At 41.4% G+C, this 17,346-nt stretch overlaps 1 protein-coding gene across 2 annotated transcripts in view; it reads left to right on the top strand.

Annotated features, from left to right (window-relative positions):
- Positions 1-17,346, top strand: part of il1rapl1a (interleukin 1 receptor accessory protein-like 1a) — a 233,804-nt gene that overhangs the window by 149,501 nt on the left and 66,957 nt on the right. For both annotated transcript variants that reach the window (XM_086091901.1, XM_086091902.1), the window contains exon 6: positions 16,730-16,804. In XM_086091901.1, coding sequence (XP_085948027.1) covers positions 16,730-16,804 — 75 coding nt within the window. The remainder of the gene's footprint in view (positions 1-16,729; positions 16,805-17,346) is intronic.

The raw sequence follows: 17,346 nt of genomic DNA, 5'->3' as shown, positions 1-17,346 counted from the left end.
TGATGAGCGGAGCAGTGTGTTTGCTTATGTACGATCAATGGAATTTATTTTGGACTCTTGTCATGTGTCACTATTTACCCTTGTGGGGCCTTAAACATAGTAAACCATCTCTTGTCCTAAGATTTTACAATGTTACTTTCTTCTTCCAGGGACCTGCGCTTATTCAAATTATGTGTTGCCATTATAGTGAAATCCATTCATTTTCTATTTTGGGTATGAGCTGGAACCTATCCTTGCTGACAGGTGTGAACTGGTCAATTCAACAATCAATCGCGCGACTATTTACACTCATTTTCATTGCAGGCCTTGTCATAGTTTGATTTGCCTGTCTGTGTAAGCTAACTGTTCCGCTAATATTGTTCCAAAAGTGGCCCAAAAAAACCAAAACAATTTATAGGTTGAAACAAGCAAGCCAGCAACAGTGTTGGTTGACCAAGACTCATGAAGCCCCTTGAAAATACATTTCCAATCATATCTGATATAATTCTTCATTGTAAATCAGTCTTTGTTGTGCATTTTAAGCTCAACAAATCAGAGGGATAAGCATAGCTCAACCAATTAAAGGAAGAAAAAAAATGCAGACGAGTGAAGCTAAAATCTGATTAGTTTCCTAAAAAACAACAACAGCATTTTCACAGGTTTGTGTGTGGTCTATGCCAGCACTAGGAATTCTGAAGGCTTTAGGGAAACAACATTGAAGCTGAAATGTAGATGTACCGTAAATGTTTAAATGTAGCTCCGTACCGCTGATAGTGTTTGGGCCAGTTGAGAAGGCCTTAAAGCCCTTGATTGCACATCACACCTTACCAACAGTGAAGCATGGTGGTGGCAGCTTTGGGGCTATCTCAAACTGGGGCTTTATTCAAGGTGCAGGGAATTATGAACAGCTCCAAAGACCAGTCAGTGTTGACCAAAAATAAAAAACGAACAAACAAACCTTCAGGTTTCTGCTAAAAAGAAAAACAAGCTGTAAGGAGTTATTATTGGTTAATTCTAAATATGGCAGCATGGTGAATGACACACCGCTTCACAGTTCAGAGGTCGTGGATTCAAATCTGGACCCTGACCTTCCTCTATCTATGGAGTTTTCATGTTCTCTCTTGTGCCTGCGTGGGTTTTCTCCGAGTACTCCAGTTTCTTCCCGCACACATTTTTTTCAAATACAAGTTGTATAGTTTATAGGTCACATTAATGTGGGAAAGGTTTTGAAATAATTTATCTTGGCTTCATTTCTTTAATCACGAAAACCTAATATTTTAACAGGGCCATGCAGAAACTACTGTATATAGCCACAGCATACGCGACTTGTTTCTGCTTTCACATTACCTCAGAGAAATAAGCATACATCATCCTTAAGTTGCTACCTGAGTAAGATCTAAATTACATGACCGCCCTGTGGAAAAAAAGAAGCAGAGTGCTAATTAACAGTTAAGCCGCTCTGAGGGAGAAGTGCATAATTATTTGGTTTGCTGGGGAAATTGCTTCTGCTGACAAACAATTCTCAGCCCCTGCATTGTTTTTATTTTCTGTGTGCTGTAATCTCAATGCTGGAGACGTTTTTACCCACCCCGCCACAATTCTTTTTTTTCTCCAAGGGCGGAACATTAAATAAACTCAGGCCGAGGGATGTGTGGACGAGTGTGTGATTCTCATTTAGCTGAGAGATTAGCTCTCCGGTGGCGTCCACATAAGGATGCAGGAGTGTTATATACGAGGAGGGTGTGATGCTCTCTCAGCCGTGCAAACCCACCAAAAACTGTGTTTAAGCGAGTGGATTGGCTTTCTACTCACACCATCTACACCTTATAATACTACAAAATAAGATGGATGTCAAGTAGTTTTGCCAGTGAAATACAGTACAAGTACAAGAAAATTAAATGAATGAATACAATTAAAAAAGCCGAACCTTAACTGTGTGTGTGTGTGTGGGGGGGGGGGGGGGGGGTGTTCATTACACAACTACAGATAAGGAGACGCCCAATGTAATCTCCAGGGGAAAAAATGCAATGGTATAGTTTTTGTCAGCAATAAATAATTACAAGAGAAATTATGTGTATTTGAGGGAAGTGTTTATTCTAATTACATTAAATGCATAATGCATCCAGTAAATAAATTAGGGTGTCTATTAGAGGCACTGGTACTATTTGTGGAAATATGGTAAATTTAGGCATTCAATTTACAGAAAAATATTGAAATGTGAAACACTGGTCAACATCACACTCAGTAAGTAATAAATGCCTCTCCCTTATTTACATATTTGGTGAACAGTACAACACTAGTAATTTTTACTATATGTGTAAAGGCTTTGTATTTTGTAAGTAAGCACACTGTAGGAGGAAATAGAGTCATTATTGCAGCAGGTACCCCACACTGTCCAACATTAAAGGCCTTACTTCTACTGAATGACAGGTAGTGCCTTCAGCTGAGTAAATAAGTGGCGGCCATGTCAGAGTCTACTGGAACACTAATTGGCATTAAAAACAGAGTGTCCACAAAACGTGAAAATAATTGTTAGGGAAGTTGTTTATAACACGCAGTTTAATTCATCTGAGAGACTGTTTACGTGCTTCGGTAGATGCTGCAGTTAACTGTTTAATGTCCACGTGTGAACGATTGCATCTATAAACAGAGATAATTACTCGTACTACCTGTTTTTCCAGATGGGAAAATGGGTAAGGCATTTATATGTGTTAAGATTGAGAAAGCGGCATCTATCTTATATACAGTACAGGCCAAAAGTTTGAACATACCTCATTCAATGTTTGCTTTATTCTCATTACTATTTACATTGTACATTCTCACTGAAGGTATCAAAACTCAGAATGAACACATGTGGAGTTATGTACTTACTAAAAAAAAAGGTAAAATAACTGGAAGCATGTTTTATATTCTAGTTTATTCTAGTTTATTCAAAATTGGCCTGTACTGTACATGAAGGGAAGATGATCACAACCAAAGGAAGGATTTATTCTATCTGAATGCTGCTTAACATATGTGCATAACAGCTACACATATCTTGGAATTCCACAACCATATAGCAACCATAAAGAGGCAGCTCGAAGGACAGCCATGGCCAAATACGTGAAGAGGGTGAGGCAGAACCTGATCCTGGCAACAGTAAGATCCAGGCCATTAATACCTATGCCCTACGACTCGAATAAGCAGATACCCTGCTAGCATAATACCCTGGCAATTGGTAGAGATGCAAGCCACTGAAAAAGGGAATAAAGCTTCTTGCAATTCATACAGGGTTCCACCCCAAGTCCATCATCCTGAGATTGTATTCAAAGCAGAAATACGAGGACCAAGGACTGGTGAATGTACCAGGCGGAAACAACAGGCCTCCAAGAAGATGACTCAAAGGGACAACCTGCTTATTGAATGCCTCAGGCAACAGGAGACCAGTAGGAGAAGGAGCCAGATGGACTGTTATGGAAAGACAAGCCTCTGCATCGTATGCACCACCTACAAATAGGGCATGGCAGCACAAGAACAGGCCCTAAACACAAAATCAACCGAGGTCGGGGTCTTCCATATCAGACAGGACCCCAGGTGCAGGATGTACAAAGCAGTTTCAGAGACAGTGAAGCAAATCACAGCAGGAAGCAAGCATAGCATACGTGTCGCGGGAATAGTGCACTAGAACATCTGTAACAAATATGGACTAGAGGTCCCAGAATCAAAATGTCAGATGCCTCCTAAGGTGGCTGAGAACAACCAGGACACGATCCTGCAGGACTTCCAGATTCAGACTGACAAACTAGTGATCGCCAACCCGCCTGATTTTGTGGTGTTGTATAAACATCAGAAGATGGCGATCATGATAGATGTAGCTATCCTAAGTGATGGAAACATCCTGAAAAACAGACATGGAAAGCTGGAGAAAACCAAGGACAGAAGGAAAAACCAGTGAAAATGTTGAGGGTAAAAGCAACAGTGGTGTCAGTAGTGATTGGGGCACTGGGGGCAGCAAGCCCCTAGCTGAGTGGATGGCTAAAGCAGACGCTAGGAGCAACATCCGACATCTCTGTACAGAAGAATACAATACTTTGAACAGCTACAACAGATCCTTCATAGAGCCCTGGAGCTCCCGGGCGTTTGGAGAACCTGACCTTATCAAAACAATAGAAGTCATGCTTCATATTTGCAGATTATTTTGTCTTGTGATCATGGCACATAATTGTTGATGTTCTGATCAGATGTGAGGGGACGTGGGGGGTAAAGGATTAGGTGCAGTACAGAGAGTGTCATGGAGGCGGGTAAAGAGGACCCGGTGGAGCAGATGGCATCGAGGTGAGCCTCCATGGGCAGCCTCTCTGTTCGCTCCTCACTTACTTCATGTAAACATGTATATGCCATATCTGTCACCTGGGTGGCGTGTTGGCACCGTTGCCACGATTTGTAGAGGCGCACTTGAGGCGATTTTGCATGAAAAGGACTCCCCTTTTGGATTTCAGGTCAAACATGCTGCTCATAATGTGCCAGGTCTGTGTGTTAATTCTGTGGATCCACCTGCTTTGCCACCCACTTGACGTGTCACAATGAATATGCCTCTGAAAAGCCCACTTCAAGAAATCTGCAGAGATCTGCTTATCCTCCATCATTGCCTGTGGACACTTTTTTATGGCCCTCTCACTCTTGTTTTACATGTGTTCTGTATTGATTCTCCCTCAGCTATTGCATGACCACACAAGCCCTGCACACGTGTATTAATTGTGGAGTTGACGTGAAGAGCTCGTCAGAAATGCCCAGGATCGACAGTCCATCACTGCTAACGCGGGATTTCAATCAACGATCAATGTTTTTTCTTTCTTTCTTTCTTTCTTTCTTTCTTTCTTTCTTTCTTCTCCCTGTGCTTGCAGGTTTTCTCCAAGTAATTTAGCTTCTTTCCACATTACATTAAACTCAGATTGTCCACAGGTGTGAATGTGAATTGGTTTCTGCCTGGTTCAGGTTATACCCTGCCCAAAGTCATCTAGCCATGGATGGATGGATGGATGTAAGATCCATGTGGCACATAAAGAGAAAAAAAACGAATTGAATTAGATATTCTCAGATAAGAAGCAGGCCAAATACAATAATACATACACGGGGGTTCTGGCACAGTACTAACGTTTTGAGGTTATGTACAGGAACTAGTTTGTACTTCAATTTAAGAATATATTGTCATTGGGCACAAGAAAGCATGCAATTACCAATGTACATTGTTTTCGTTCTTTTTTTACATTCCCTTTCCTACAAGTATTTAAAGTAATTAGTGGTTAGTGGGTTCCAACTTTTATACAAATCTGGGTTACGTTGCCACCGTAGGAACAGAACTCCATTGTAAAAACGGATAGATTGGAACACCCATGGTAATAAATACTACTACTACACTACTGTGTAAGAATATACCTTTAAATAAGCAACATTAGAGAGGCACAAAACATTTATTAAGGAAAAGGACTGCATATTCTGGCCAGGGGAATAATGCGACAATGAGGTTGCATGACTAAACCAACTCGAGGCCAACGAAATAATACATAACATTTACGCTTTTATAATGAATTGCTGTTTACTCTTTGATATCGACAATGGGTCACTTAAAAATACATGGACTATTACGGAATTGGTTGCTTCCAACTGAAATGACAATTCAGTCTTTCTGTATGTGCTTTAGCTATCGTGTAACTCACTGTACAGTATATGCCAATGCGTTCGTCATTGTGTGTGTCGAATAAGCCGTGTATGCCGCGGGAAGTGTGAGCATGCATGACATCAGCGTACGGTCAAGTCTTCATCGTGCATTATTGATGACGTGCACGCCAAGCCTTTAATGGAAGGACGGTGTTTGTAACCTTTTGAGGAAGTTCATAGCGATAACATCCTGGAAAGACACACACGCATACAAAGGCCAAGTAAAAGCACGTGAGTTGAGTGCAGAGAAAGAAAAGCTAAGAAAAGAAGTGGCAAAGTTTACTACGGGTGGAGAGAGAGAAAGAGTTGAAAAGGTAGCCGGCAATGTCTTTTCGGTGAGTGCAAAACGTGGGGGGGGGGGGGGGGGGGGGGAAGGTATTCTTTTGAGATGAAGTGAGATCAAACGCTACGAGGGGCAGACAGGGGGACACAACTGAGCTGAATAAGAGCGGAGAATACTAATATCCAGAGACAGGTGAAAAATATGGCACATTTATCAGAGTGTTACCAAGGCAACGGCAGCATTGTATGTCCACAGGCGACAAGCAACAATGTGTACTTGGCACAGATCTCCTCTTCAAGATACTTCTGTCCTCTCTGTTGTCAGTCGTTTTCAACTCATCTTTGTTACCTCTGCCAAGGAGAGGATTTTTCATCAACGTATGTTTGGTTGCTCGTGAGCTTCTAATGACTGCATTTTTTATCTATCCAATCCTCCCATTGTCTTCCACAAAGTGATGGGGTGAGGGGGGGGAGGGCAACGAAAGCCTAGACGTCTTTCCAGCGTTTCCTGGGTTGTCACCGGAGCCTCTTCCCGATGAAAGATGCTGGTGACACCCAACCAGGGAAGGCATCCTCGCCAAATGCCCGAACCACCTCATTTGGCTCCTCTCAATGTGGAAGAGCAGCAGCTCTACTCTAAGCCCCTTCGAGATGACCAATCTTCTCACCTTATCTCTCAGCGAGAACCCAAACACCCTGAAAAGTAATTTCCGCCGCTTGTATCCCTGATATTGCTCTTTTGGTCTCGACACACAGCTCGTGGACATAGGTAAGGTTGGGAACTGAGATCGACCGGTAAATGAAAATCTTTGCCTCCTGGCTCAGATCACTGCAGACGCTGTAAAATCTGCCTGTTGATCTCTTGCTCCAGTGTTCCCTCACTCCTGAACCAGACCACAAGATACTATAACTCCTACACTTGGGGCATGAGCTCATCCATGAACCGCGACAGTGAGAGTTGACGTTTTTTTTACACTGAGCGCACGTGCGCCTGTCTACGAAAATAGAGCCCCTAGAGTCGCAGCACAAGGCATTCTGTATAAAATTAAACAAAATAAAAGCATAGGATCTCGTGGAAAGGCATCGCTGTAACGTTTGCGGTAACAATTATAGTAGTAATAAATCTATTTGAAGGGACTGGGCACTGGTTGTGATTTTCAGTGCACAATAAGGGACAGAGTTAACAAGTTACTTCATGTTCTAATTAATTTACTTTTAATTTGAAAAGAAAAATGTATTGTTACTGTCACCAATGTCCAACATGAAGCGCGAATGCCACCCAGTGGCAGAAAATGTACACATATGTATGAATTTGTAAGCTATTACACTCTTTTTCAACTGTATGGTATTTTTTGCTGGTTACCGAGGAGAAAGTACACCACTTCAAGGTGAAGTCTAGGATCCATTGTTGCCTTCTCTATTGGTTGTCCACTGGCTTGTTTTTCTTTGTTGTGGAACCCCTCCAACCCCCTTTCTATGCACATAGTCAAGCGACCTCAAAGAAGCTTGTCATAATTCCCATAAGGCCGTCCCATTGATTCCAATGCACTTGAACATCACAAGTATTGCTCACATACAAGCTCCTTTTCATGTGCCTTCACAAGCAAACCTCTAATGTGCAGCGTATGCTTTTTTTTCCCCTCTTACCTTTATCCTCGTGTCTCCCTCTCCATGCCCTTTGCCGATCCCAAATTACATTACATTTACATGCATGAGTACACATAATCACACACAAGCACACTTCAGAACGTTTGAATACGTTTCCCTCGTGTGGTGGATTCCAATAACTTTGTTGTAGGACTGTATGCTGTATACTATAGCCAGTATCTGACCCACTTACCCTCATACAATATATATATATATATATATATATATACATGCAGACATGCATTTTTCCCTCCCTCGTTCAGATTTGAGCATCTGCGTAACTGTAAGGCTGGGAGGGTGCAACTTTATCTTGCCATATGTGTCACAGATCCCCACAGACTCTACAAAAAAAAACGTGCGTTGTTGCGTAGGAAAGACGACTGCATGCGTGCATGTGCAAATGAGCAAAGAGAACCATTTTGTATGCTACTGTGCCGGCTCTGTGCGTGTAATTACTCATTTCATTCAAGTCAATTGCACAGTTGTCCTTTCATGGCTCACAGTAGTTTAACCATGACAACGTTTTTATCATTACGAGTATGGATGACTGTAATAATTGACTAGTTGATCATGAAGATTTCTGTCTTTTGTGTGGAAATGATTGTTGATTATGACCTTATCTCAAAGCAATTGAGGTGAAAGGGAGTGCAATACGTGGTTGCAACCACTGCAGGCATCATCATTGATTAATCAGTTAATTACCGTCGCATTCTGCACAGTATGAAACTGACATGGAAAAAGGAGTTCAGAACATTTAAAAAGAGAGTACCTCGTCCTTTGGCACAATAGACAGGAAATAGTTTGATAAGGCTTATCAAGTTAGCACATGAGTTTACCCAGACGATTAAAGATAGCGTCTAAGTATTTCTGCAGCTGCATATAGATGGTGACATGGTAATATTTATCAACAAGAACTATAGTAAACTTTGATTATTTTAATATTATGCTGCTCTATTTATGTATCTATTATATTATTTATTATCCATTTATTAGTTATTTCCTTTCATGTTTAATTGACAACTGGGATAGGCTCCAGCACCCTCGCGACCTTGTGAGGATAAGCGAGGATGATGGATGGATGGATGTTGTAAAGATTTCTCAAATTAATGTAAAAATATTATTAGAAATCTAGAAAAACTGACGCTGAACTGAAATGTAAAATGAATCAGAAATTTAAGAAATGCATATAAGGAAATGCAAAGAAAATGAAAACAATTATAGAATAGTGATTAAAAAAATAATAATAATACAATAAAATAATAATAATAGTAAATGAATAAATAAAAAAATATATATATTGGAATTTTTTCACAGAAAATTATAGTTTAATCGAAGAATAGACATTTTTGTGATGGTAAAAATGTTGTAGTTAGAAAGGGTTGAATTGGTAAAGAAACTGAGAGCCCGCAAGTAGTGAAACTCTGTTCAGTTGATGCCCATCCCAAATGTTTAAACCCTTTTATCCTGTCCTTTCTCTTCTCTGTGGCCCAGCAGGTACTATACCTCCCAAAGTTGCTAGAAAGAAATAGCATCATGATCATGTTGACTCATAGTCTCATTTTATCTGGCTTTGTGGGACAAATGATTGTGTCGCACAAAGTCTGTCTAACAAGCGACCCCTGCAAAACGATTAAGTAGCTAACTAAAAACTAAATTTCATCGCCAGGTTTTGAGTATTTGATTCATTGCCATCAACAAAGAGACAAAGCACATCCGTCGTTAAGTGTGAGAGCTTGTGGTTAAGGTTGGTGTCTGTCTTTTCCACACGTAAAAACGGCCATTTAATATGAGGATGAATTACTTGAGTGCTGCATTTAAGCGTTCCATTGTTCTCCAAAACTGCCGGCTGTGTGTTTATTCCAAACCCTCCTCACATCTGCTGACTGCTTAATTGTACCTCTTATTGCGCGCACTTACTGCATTCAGTCAACCTGCCTTAAATATAATCCTAGCAGAGTGTGTAAATAAACTCATTAAGACTCACCGTGGCTGCCTGTTCAATGAGGATCGCCGCATAATGTGTCGGAGGGAACGCTTGCTTTTGTTCCTTATTTAAGCCTGACTTAAGTGTTGAGTTATTGTGAAAGCCTTTTTGAGTTTGTCTCACCTTGGTAGTAATACAGTGCCCCATTTTGAGTGACACTGTCAGATGCATTAATATTGAAATGTTAAAATATTGCCAAAATGTTTTTGTTAATTAAGTGGCCTGTGAGTCCATATGCTTCTATTAGCTTGAAAAGCAGCAAAAAATACTTTATTTTATTAACTTACATAATGCTCTTACTAAGAAGGGAAAAAAATGGTCATGTTGCACTATGTTGCTGTAGCTTTTCAAATGTGAAGAGTAGATAAAAATGCTAAATTAGCTAACACTAACTGAAAAAAATTCCCTTTTTTATTTCAACCCCTTTACCTCTCTATTTGTCTTTTTCCGTAGTGTCATCATCCGCAAAGGGTGGAAACAGTAATGTGCCTATTTTGACATTGTACAAAGTACTGTAGGGAGTAAAAATAAGAATAATCAGAAAAATCAGCTTACGTAAATCAGGTCTCACCACTGTTCAAAAGTGAAAAGAGTTGGATGTGGCTTTCTATATATTCGAAAGATATTTTTGCGTGTGCCGATGACATCATCAGCGGAGTAGTGGAAGTAGCTGACAGCAGTGACAGGCACAATAGTGGCAGATGCTTGAGGAGGAATGACGCTTCTCCAGTGGAGCTTAGCAGCCTTCACAGGGTCTTTGCCTCAATGCTGATTGAAAAGAGGCAAGAGGAGGAGGCAATTTCCGAGTAAAGGACAGCGCAGCCTTGTGAGGCTGTGAACGTCCGCTGCGCCGTGACTGCATAACTATTAGCCCCAACGCTTCCATGTCCATTGCTATGCTCGCATCTGCATGAGTTTCTCTCTGCCTGCCGGCCTGAAAAGAAGACAACAAAGATTGACGCTTGAAGGAGTGCGGCATGTGTGCCAAGGATGAATGCTGATTAGTGGCATCCCGTTTTCTTAACAGGTTTTGAAGAAAAGCATGACACAGCAATCAAATGTTTACTTTAGGTGCTTCTCAAAGATGCGTCTTGAGCCCTGTTCTGCCCGGACTGTCAAGCCACATTCAGTACGTAGTACATATTTAGGTACGTGGACGACGTGGAGTGGTGTGGCCTTAGCAACGTAATCCTCGTGGGGGGGCTGTGGACCAGTGGGGTGCCTGGCGGGCCTGCAGTGCCCCGTCCTGCTGCGTTGGGTTGGGGGCGCGGGCCGTGTGGGGGTGGGGTCCTGCTCCTGGGTTTGCTCTCCGGCCGGTGGCCCCTGTGGGGCCCGGGGGTTGTCCCTTGGCGCTGCCGTGGCCTGGGGGGCCCTGAGGTGTTGCGCTTGCTCTGTCCTGGCGGGGGTCAACGGCTCCCCTCTTTGGTGGAGATTTTCATGCACGCCACTACACCAGCATCTATCGAAACTCAGACACAATCTGATTTTTCCTCTGGTCGTTGAATCGGTGGAGGCTGGTGTCTGTCGATCTCACTCTGCTTCGTCTGTCCTTCCTTCCTTTCCTCAGTCTCTCCTTTGGTCTCTTGAGTTCTCCCTGATTTGGTGGAATTTAGATGTTTCTGGGGTTGGTGAAGGGCTCTGGTTGGGGGCCCGGTGGGTGGTGGGTGGTGTCTGGTCGGTGATGGATTTCACTTTCCTTTCTTTTCTTTGGTCCTTCCTCGGGTCTCCTGACGGCCTCACGACTCTGGCTGGAAGTGTTCGGTTTAGGTGAACGGTATGGGATTTTTTAATAGGTTTTAGGTGAACTAATACATACACACTCACACACACGCACATGCACATACACACCCACATACAAAATAAAAATGTATAAAAAATATTTATAAATAATAAAATTAAAAAAAGAGAGCAATGATGATGACATGTCAAATCGGTAAAATTACCGAATGAACTGAGCTGTCCGAAAAGAAAGAAAGAAAAAAAATGCTCAACGTCAACAAGACAAAGGAGAAATTGTGGACTCCAGTATTACTCACAACTCCGCATTAAGAAGTTACCTATGGTGACAGTTAGCAGCATGCATTTGTGGGTGCAGGTCATGTTCGATCTCACCTGGTCACACAACTCTGTTCTTGCTGGTGAGGGGCAGGAGTGAAAGGAGGCTACATAAAAAATCTTGCTGGCAGTTTATCAACTGCAAACTCCCTTTAAGGACATTGCTGACAAACACTGTGATCACAAGGGATCCAACACACCCACACCATCAACCTGCTGGCCTCTGGCAAGAGGTTCTGCGATATCCGGTGCAAAACCACCAGGTTCTGCACTAGCTTTATCCCACACACCGACAGACTGTTAAACACAATCATCCCCCACACACCGCTTTTCACTGACTGACCCAGATCACATCTCTAGTTTCTGTCACAGCAGAAGTTCCATTTGTACAACGTAAAATTACAGGACTAATGTGTAGGCATGGACCGATATTAGATCCTGACAGTAGGATACAGCCGAAAAATACAGCAGCATTGGGGTATCACAGTATTAAAATTACAGCTCTAAAATGACTTAAAAAAAACAACAACATTGGGGATGAATAAAAACAGTATTGTTTTTCCACCATTGAACATAATCATCTTTATTTTTAAACAAAATATGGACTATTTGGTACAGAAGCACTGTTTACCATGTTACCAATGTTAACTATCTTTTGTTTTAATTATTCTCAGTAAGTCACAATTTCCCATCAGTACTGAGCTATTTTTAGCGAAGACATGTGGGCTACTCAGGTTGTCCTTCGGGCTAACTTGTACCTGCTGGCCCCTTCTTTTTTTTGACAGTGCACATTAAAAAGGCATCCATGTTTGCAGTGCCACTTTCATCATGCTCCCTTCCTCCTCCTCCTCCTCCTCCTCATCCTCTGTGCGTAACTGTTAAAAAAAGAGTCTTAGTCAACTCTGCAAGCAGCCAATAATTTTTGTGTACTGCTTAGAAGTCCCCTGACAGTATGAGCGGTTATTGAAACCTTGACTTTTTAAAACCACGGTAGACTGTCAAACCGGTAAAGTTTGTTTGCATTTACACTAGTCGATTTTGCCTCATTTCATCACTGCTCATTTAATTAATTTCATTTATTTTCAGGGTTTTAGCAAAACTGATGTAACAACATTAAGTTGTTTCATTGTGCACTGCTGTGTATAATTGAAAAAACATGAAACGAAAGATATTTATCTATCTGAGGCAAAGCAACATAGACAATGAAAATTGGCATAGATATTACAGCAATCATAATCCTTGTACAATACATGTACAATACAATATAGAACGTGTTCTGTTTCTTCAACACTGACGTGACCCGATTTTGTAACTAAATTGGAAAGCATGTCGTCCTTATCACTACCCTATGCTTTACTATTGTAAAGTCAAAATTCTAGTTTTGTCAAAATTGCATGGCAGCCTGGATCAAATGTTCCCGGTTTAATGTTGACCACCCCTAATTTAACCCTCAGAACATTAGCAAAAAGTTGACCCTAATGCAAATCTAATATGCAGAAATATCCGACACTCTACAGGCTTTCATTAATTTGCAGTTTTCCTCCAGTCGGCCACTCAGAACAATTCACCCAGAAAGTCCACAGCGTTTTTGCCGCCACTGCGCGCTAATGGGATTGTGGATGATTGATCATACCGCTTATAGTCCTCCTCTGTTTTTAGCATATCTACATGGATGCCTGCACACACCCAGCTACCGTAAATTGCATTTAAAGACAACTCACAGTGCTGTATCTCAGGGTTTGTGATTAGAAAATACCCATAAAGACCTTATTTTGAACAGTTTTCATGGCAGAGACCACCCCATTTATCGCTCCATTTATGCCAACTTCCTTCATAAAGATAGAATCGCAATCAGTGCCATTATCACAGCGTTTAAAGATTTAGCAGAGATAGTTTGTGTCACCTTGTGAAATTACATTCAGCTTGGTTTGCAGTAGGGAAAACGATCATTACTGCCTCTACATAGAGATACTGAAAGTATTTGGATATTTAGTGGGAAGTTCACTTGGCTTTTCCTATCGCAATAATTATGACCAAAATGAGCCAAGTTGTCGGCATTATCACAATTTCTGAAAGGGTTTTAAAGCACAGAAATTGCGAATACATTTTTTTTTTAGTACTGTTTATCAGTGAAACGTAAACTATTTCATCCCAAATTTCTACAGGAGTTTGAAGTGTGGAATTGCTTCATCTGATTCTAATGGCAGAGCAGCTTTTTTTTTTGTGGCCACAACTCCATGAAGAACACTTCGAGGTATAATTCAGGCTATGCAGGGAGCAGTTTAACCTCCAGTTGGAGGGAGTTGGCCCAAGCCGCAAGTGTTCAAATTCATCAAGTGTTCTCCCACAAATACAAATATTAAATAACTCAATTTTCTCCTGCATGCTGTTTTTACTGCAACATCTCTTGCTGTTGTCACTCGGAAACCACTCCGCCATCATCTCTCCTATTGGCTATGCCAAGACTTTGTCACAGCACGCCGTGCTCGAACTGAACACATTTGATTGCGCCATCACCCTCAGCGTAGCACATATGCAAGCAATGGGTTGCTTGACAGCACACTGCACTGTGCTAAGTACAGTATGAAAGGGTCTTCAATTGCCTCACGATGCCATTCATCAACATTACAAACAATCCTTCCATTAATCCATCATTATGCCCAATCCAACGTAAGGTTACGGCAGCAAACTGAGATTTAATCAAAAGCAGCTCTAGTTGTTGCAACCAATTTTGACTGAATTGCTTCAAAATGTGATTAATCAACAATCAATTTGACATCATCAGCAAAATACTTACTGATCAAAGTGGCCTAGTCAACTATTACGCCTGATGAATATCTTGAGATAATTTTGTTGACAGTTGTGCTAAATATCTTCTATTTACTGAAACGATCGTCAAGCGGTCACTCGCCCTCCCCCTTTCTATCCACTCAACAGCTTGTCCTCGTTTGTTTGCCCAGTGCATTAATTAGCTGTAGGATCACATAATGATGTAAACCGCTTTGATGTGTAATTAAAACTGTATCTGTATGCTGTCTGATTACCTATTAACAGTGCAAACAGTTCTGCCTAAGAGCCTGTGACCGCCCCTCTCGTTGACATCACCCGACTCCACCGTCCCTTTTTACAAACCAGCAGGTGCTCATCATCAAAAAAATAAATAAAATAAAATAAATATTTTGGGTTTTGCTTTTTGCTTTTTTGACCTCTCGGAGCAATTTCCAAATGCACAGAAAAGCCTTTAAACTGATCAATTTCACCTCCTATGATCCATGTGTTGCGTACCATTTTTCCCAAAGACCAGCAAGCGCCGCATTGTCGACGTCTTCCCAAAAGAGCTGAGTTTTCAAAGGGCTTGTTAGAGAAGTCTGGTAATAAGTCCGGAGAAGAGAGTTTGTGAGAACACTCAGAGGAAGCATCTTTATTTGGGCAGGGAGAAAAAGGCCAAAAAACGCTGCCGTTGCAAATTCACCGCTTCATAATTAGATGTGCCTGAAAAGTGTGCTGCCGGGAGTCGTCTGTTTTATTTAATACAGGCTTCTCTTTTTTATCGCTAAAGTGCAGCATAAAAATGTTTCCTGTCTACGAGGTAGGACAGTGATGGAAACACGGCATCTGAACACAGATGTGACCTCGTTTCGCTCACCTCTTAACTGCTCAGTCTTGTTGTTACAACGAAAGCCCTTTGTGTTCTTTTAACCTCCCGCCTCTCTTAGAGCACGACCCATCTCATAGAACACACAAGTGCTTTTAACAACAGCGAAACTGCTCTGTGTTGTCCACATTTCCCGGAGGAAGCAGCAGTTCTCGAGACAAGCTTCTGTTCAATTAGCATCATTTCCAAGCCCCGTGATGTCTACTTTGTGGTTGGATCAGTCCTTCTCAAATAGGCGGCCGCGGTGCGATGCTAAATTTTGTGTGTGACTGTGTGTGATCCTGGGGAATTTGGTTGTTGTTGCCATATTACAATAAATTGTAATTGCACATTAAGTTCAGTAGGTGGCAGTGGCACTCTCGTTGTCAGAGTCGTTTGAGCTCCTCTGCAGAGGTGTACTTAACAGTTTCATAGACAATTGATACTATTTATAGTCGCGGCAGAGAGTTGGGGGGCGTAAAATATGTTCTTCTTCCTGGGGGGCGTGTTAACAAAAACTAACTGAGAAGCCCTGGGTTAGATGCTTAAAATGAGAATTTGATCGGATTTTGTACAAAAGAAAAAATGTTTTTGCATTATTTATTTATTTTAAATAAGAATGAAAATTGCACTAGGCTCAACCATTTTGATTATGTTTTGGGGGGGTTATTGCCAGAAGCTTCACGTTGTAGCTTACTTTGTGATCTCAATAACCAGGTTTTATAAAGGGGAAGTCAACCCAAAAATTGTCTTATACAGTCCCTCTAATCTAAACACAATATTCTGATTAATATTACGTTGGTGGAATATGAGTTCAATGGCAAAAATCCACCTGTTTTTATCCGCCTCAGGCCATGTTTTCTGAAGTTGAGCCGTGATTGGTCATTACGTGAAACCCAGCATGTAATGTAATTTTCAGTCAACAAGTGGCAAAATGGCCGCCCACTGAGATGGATTTCGCTTCTTAACTCATAATACAGTTTTCAGACTACCATCAAATCTGAACGCCCCGTGTCAAAACCTTAAACGACTGAAATCTGTCAGGTAGAAACTTTGAGTTGAACACTTACGCAGTGAAGCATGTCTACCGTCTTTGACATTTGTGTTAGTGTGACAATTTCTACATAATTCTGACAATAGTCAGACGATAGCAAACAGGAACAAAATAAAGAAAAGAGTCATCACTCGGGAGTGTAGTTTTTCACCTCGGTGTACCATTTAAAAATTGCCGAGAGTATAGCCTGCTTTTCCCCTAAAGTCAACTGACAGAGCCCTATGACTGAAAACGATAAGAAGTATAGAAAATGATAAAAAGGTGATAAGATCAATTGGAAAGCCCTTGCAAATGTCTACAGGACAAATGTAGAATCCAAATCCTGAGAAAACAATTTTCCATTTGCTGTCCGTTTTTCCCCCTCATGATGTTAAAGTGTGTCTCCTCTACTTTTCAGCCCCTTTGACCGACAAGCCGCCCAAGATCCTGTTCCCCTCAGAAAACAAGATTAGCAACATGGAGCTACAGCTCGGTAAGATTTGTTCCACTGGTATTATTATCTGTGTCGCTCTCACATGACACCCAACAGACTTCATAAATCCTCTCCAACACGCTTGAGGATGCTGGGTGACACCTGTATTTGCTGGTAAAAGAAGCGTGAAGACATTTTTTATGGATGGAATTTATAATAGATTGATTGATCGTTAAAGGGAAAGTCAACCCAAAGATTTTCTTAAAATAACATGTTGTATGTGCCACAACTAGTCTAAACATGACATTCTGATTAATATTGCATTTGTGGAATATGAGTCAAGAAGCAAAATCCACCCGTTTTTATCCATTTAAGGGGGTGGCCATTTTGACAGACTTACTGTCAAGTTCAAATGACATCACAGTTGCTCAGGCCTCAGGTAATAGCCAATCACGACTCAACTTCAGAAAGCAGGTGAGCCGTGATTGGTCGTTACCTGTAACTGGAGCAACTGTGACGTCATTTTTACTCGACAGCAAGTGACAAAATGGCCGCCCCCTGAGATGGATAAAAACAGGTGAAATCTACTGCTTAATTATATT

This window comes from Leptonotus elevatus, chromosome 12 (assembly GCF_054856555.1).
Source record: "Leptonotus elevatus isolate MCC_2025b chromosome 12, RoL_Lele_1.0, whole genome shotgun sequence".
NCBI lineage: Eukaryota > Metazoa > Chordata > Actinopteri > Syngnathiformes > Syngnathidae > Leptonotus > Leptonotus elevatus.
This window is presented reverse-complemented; position numbering and strand designations above follow the sequence as displayed.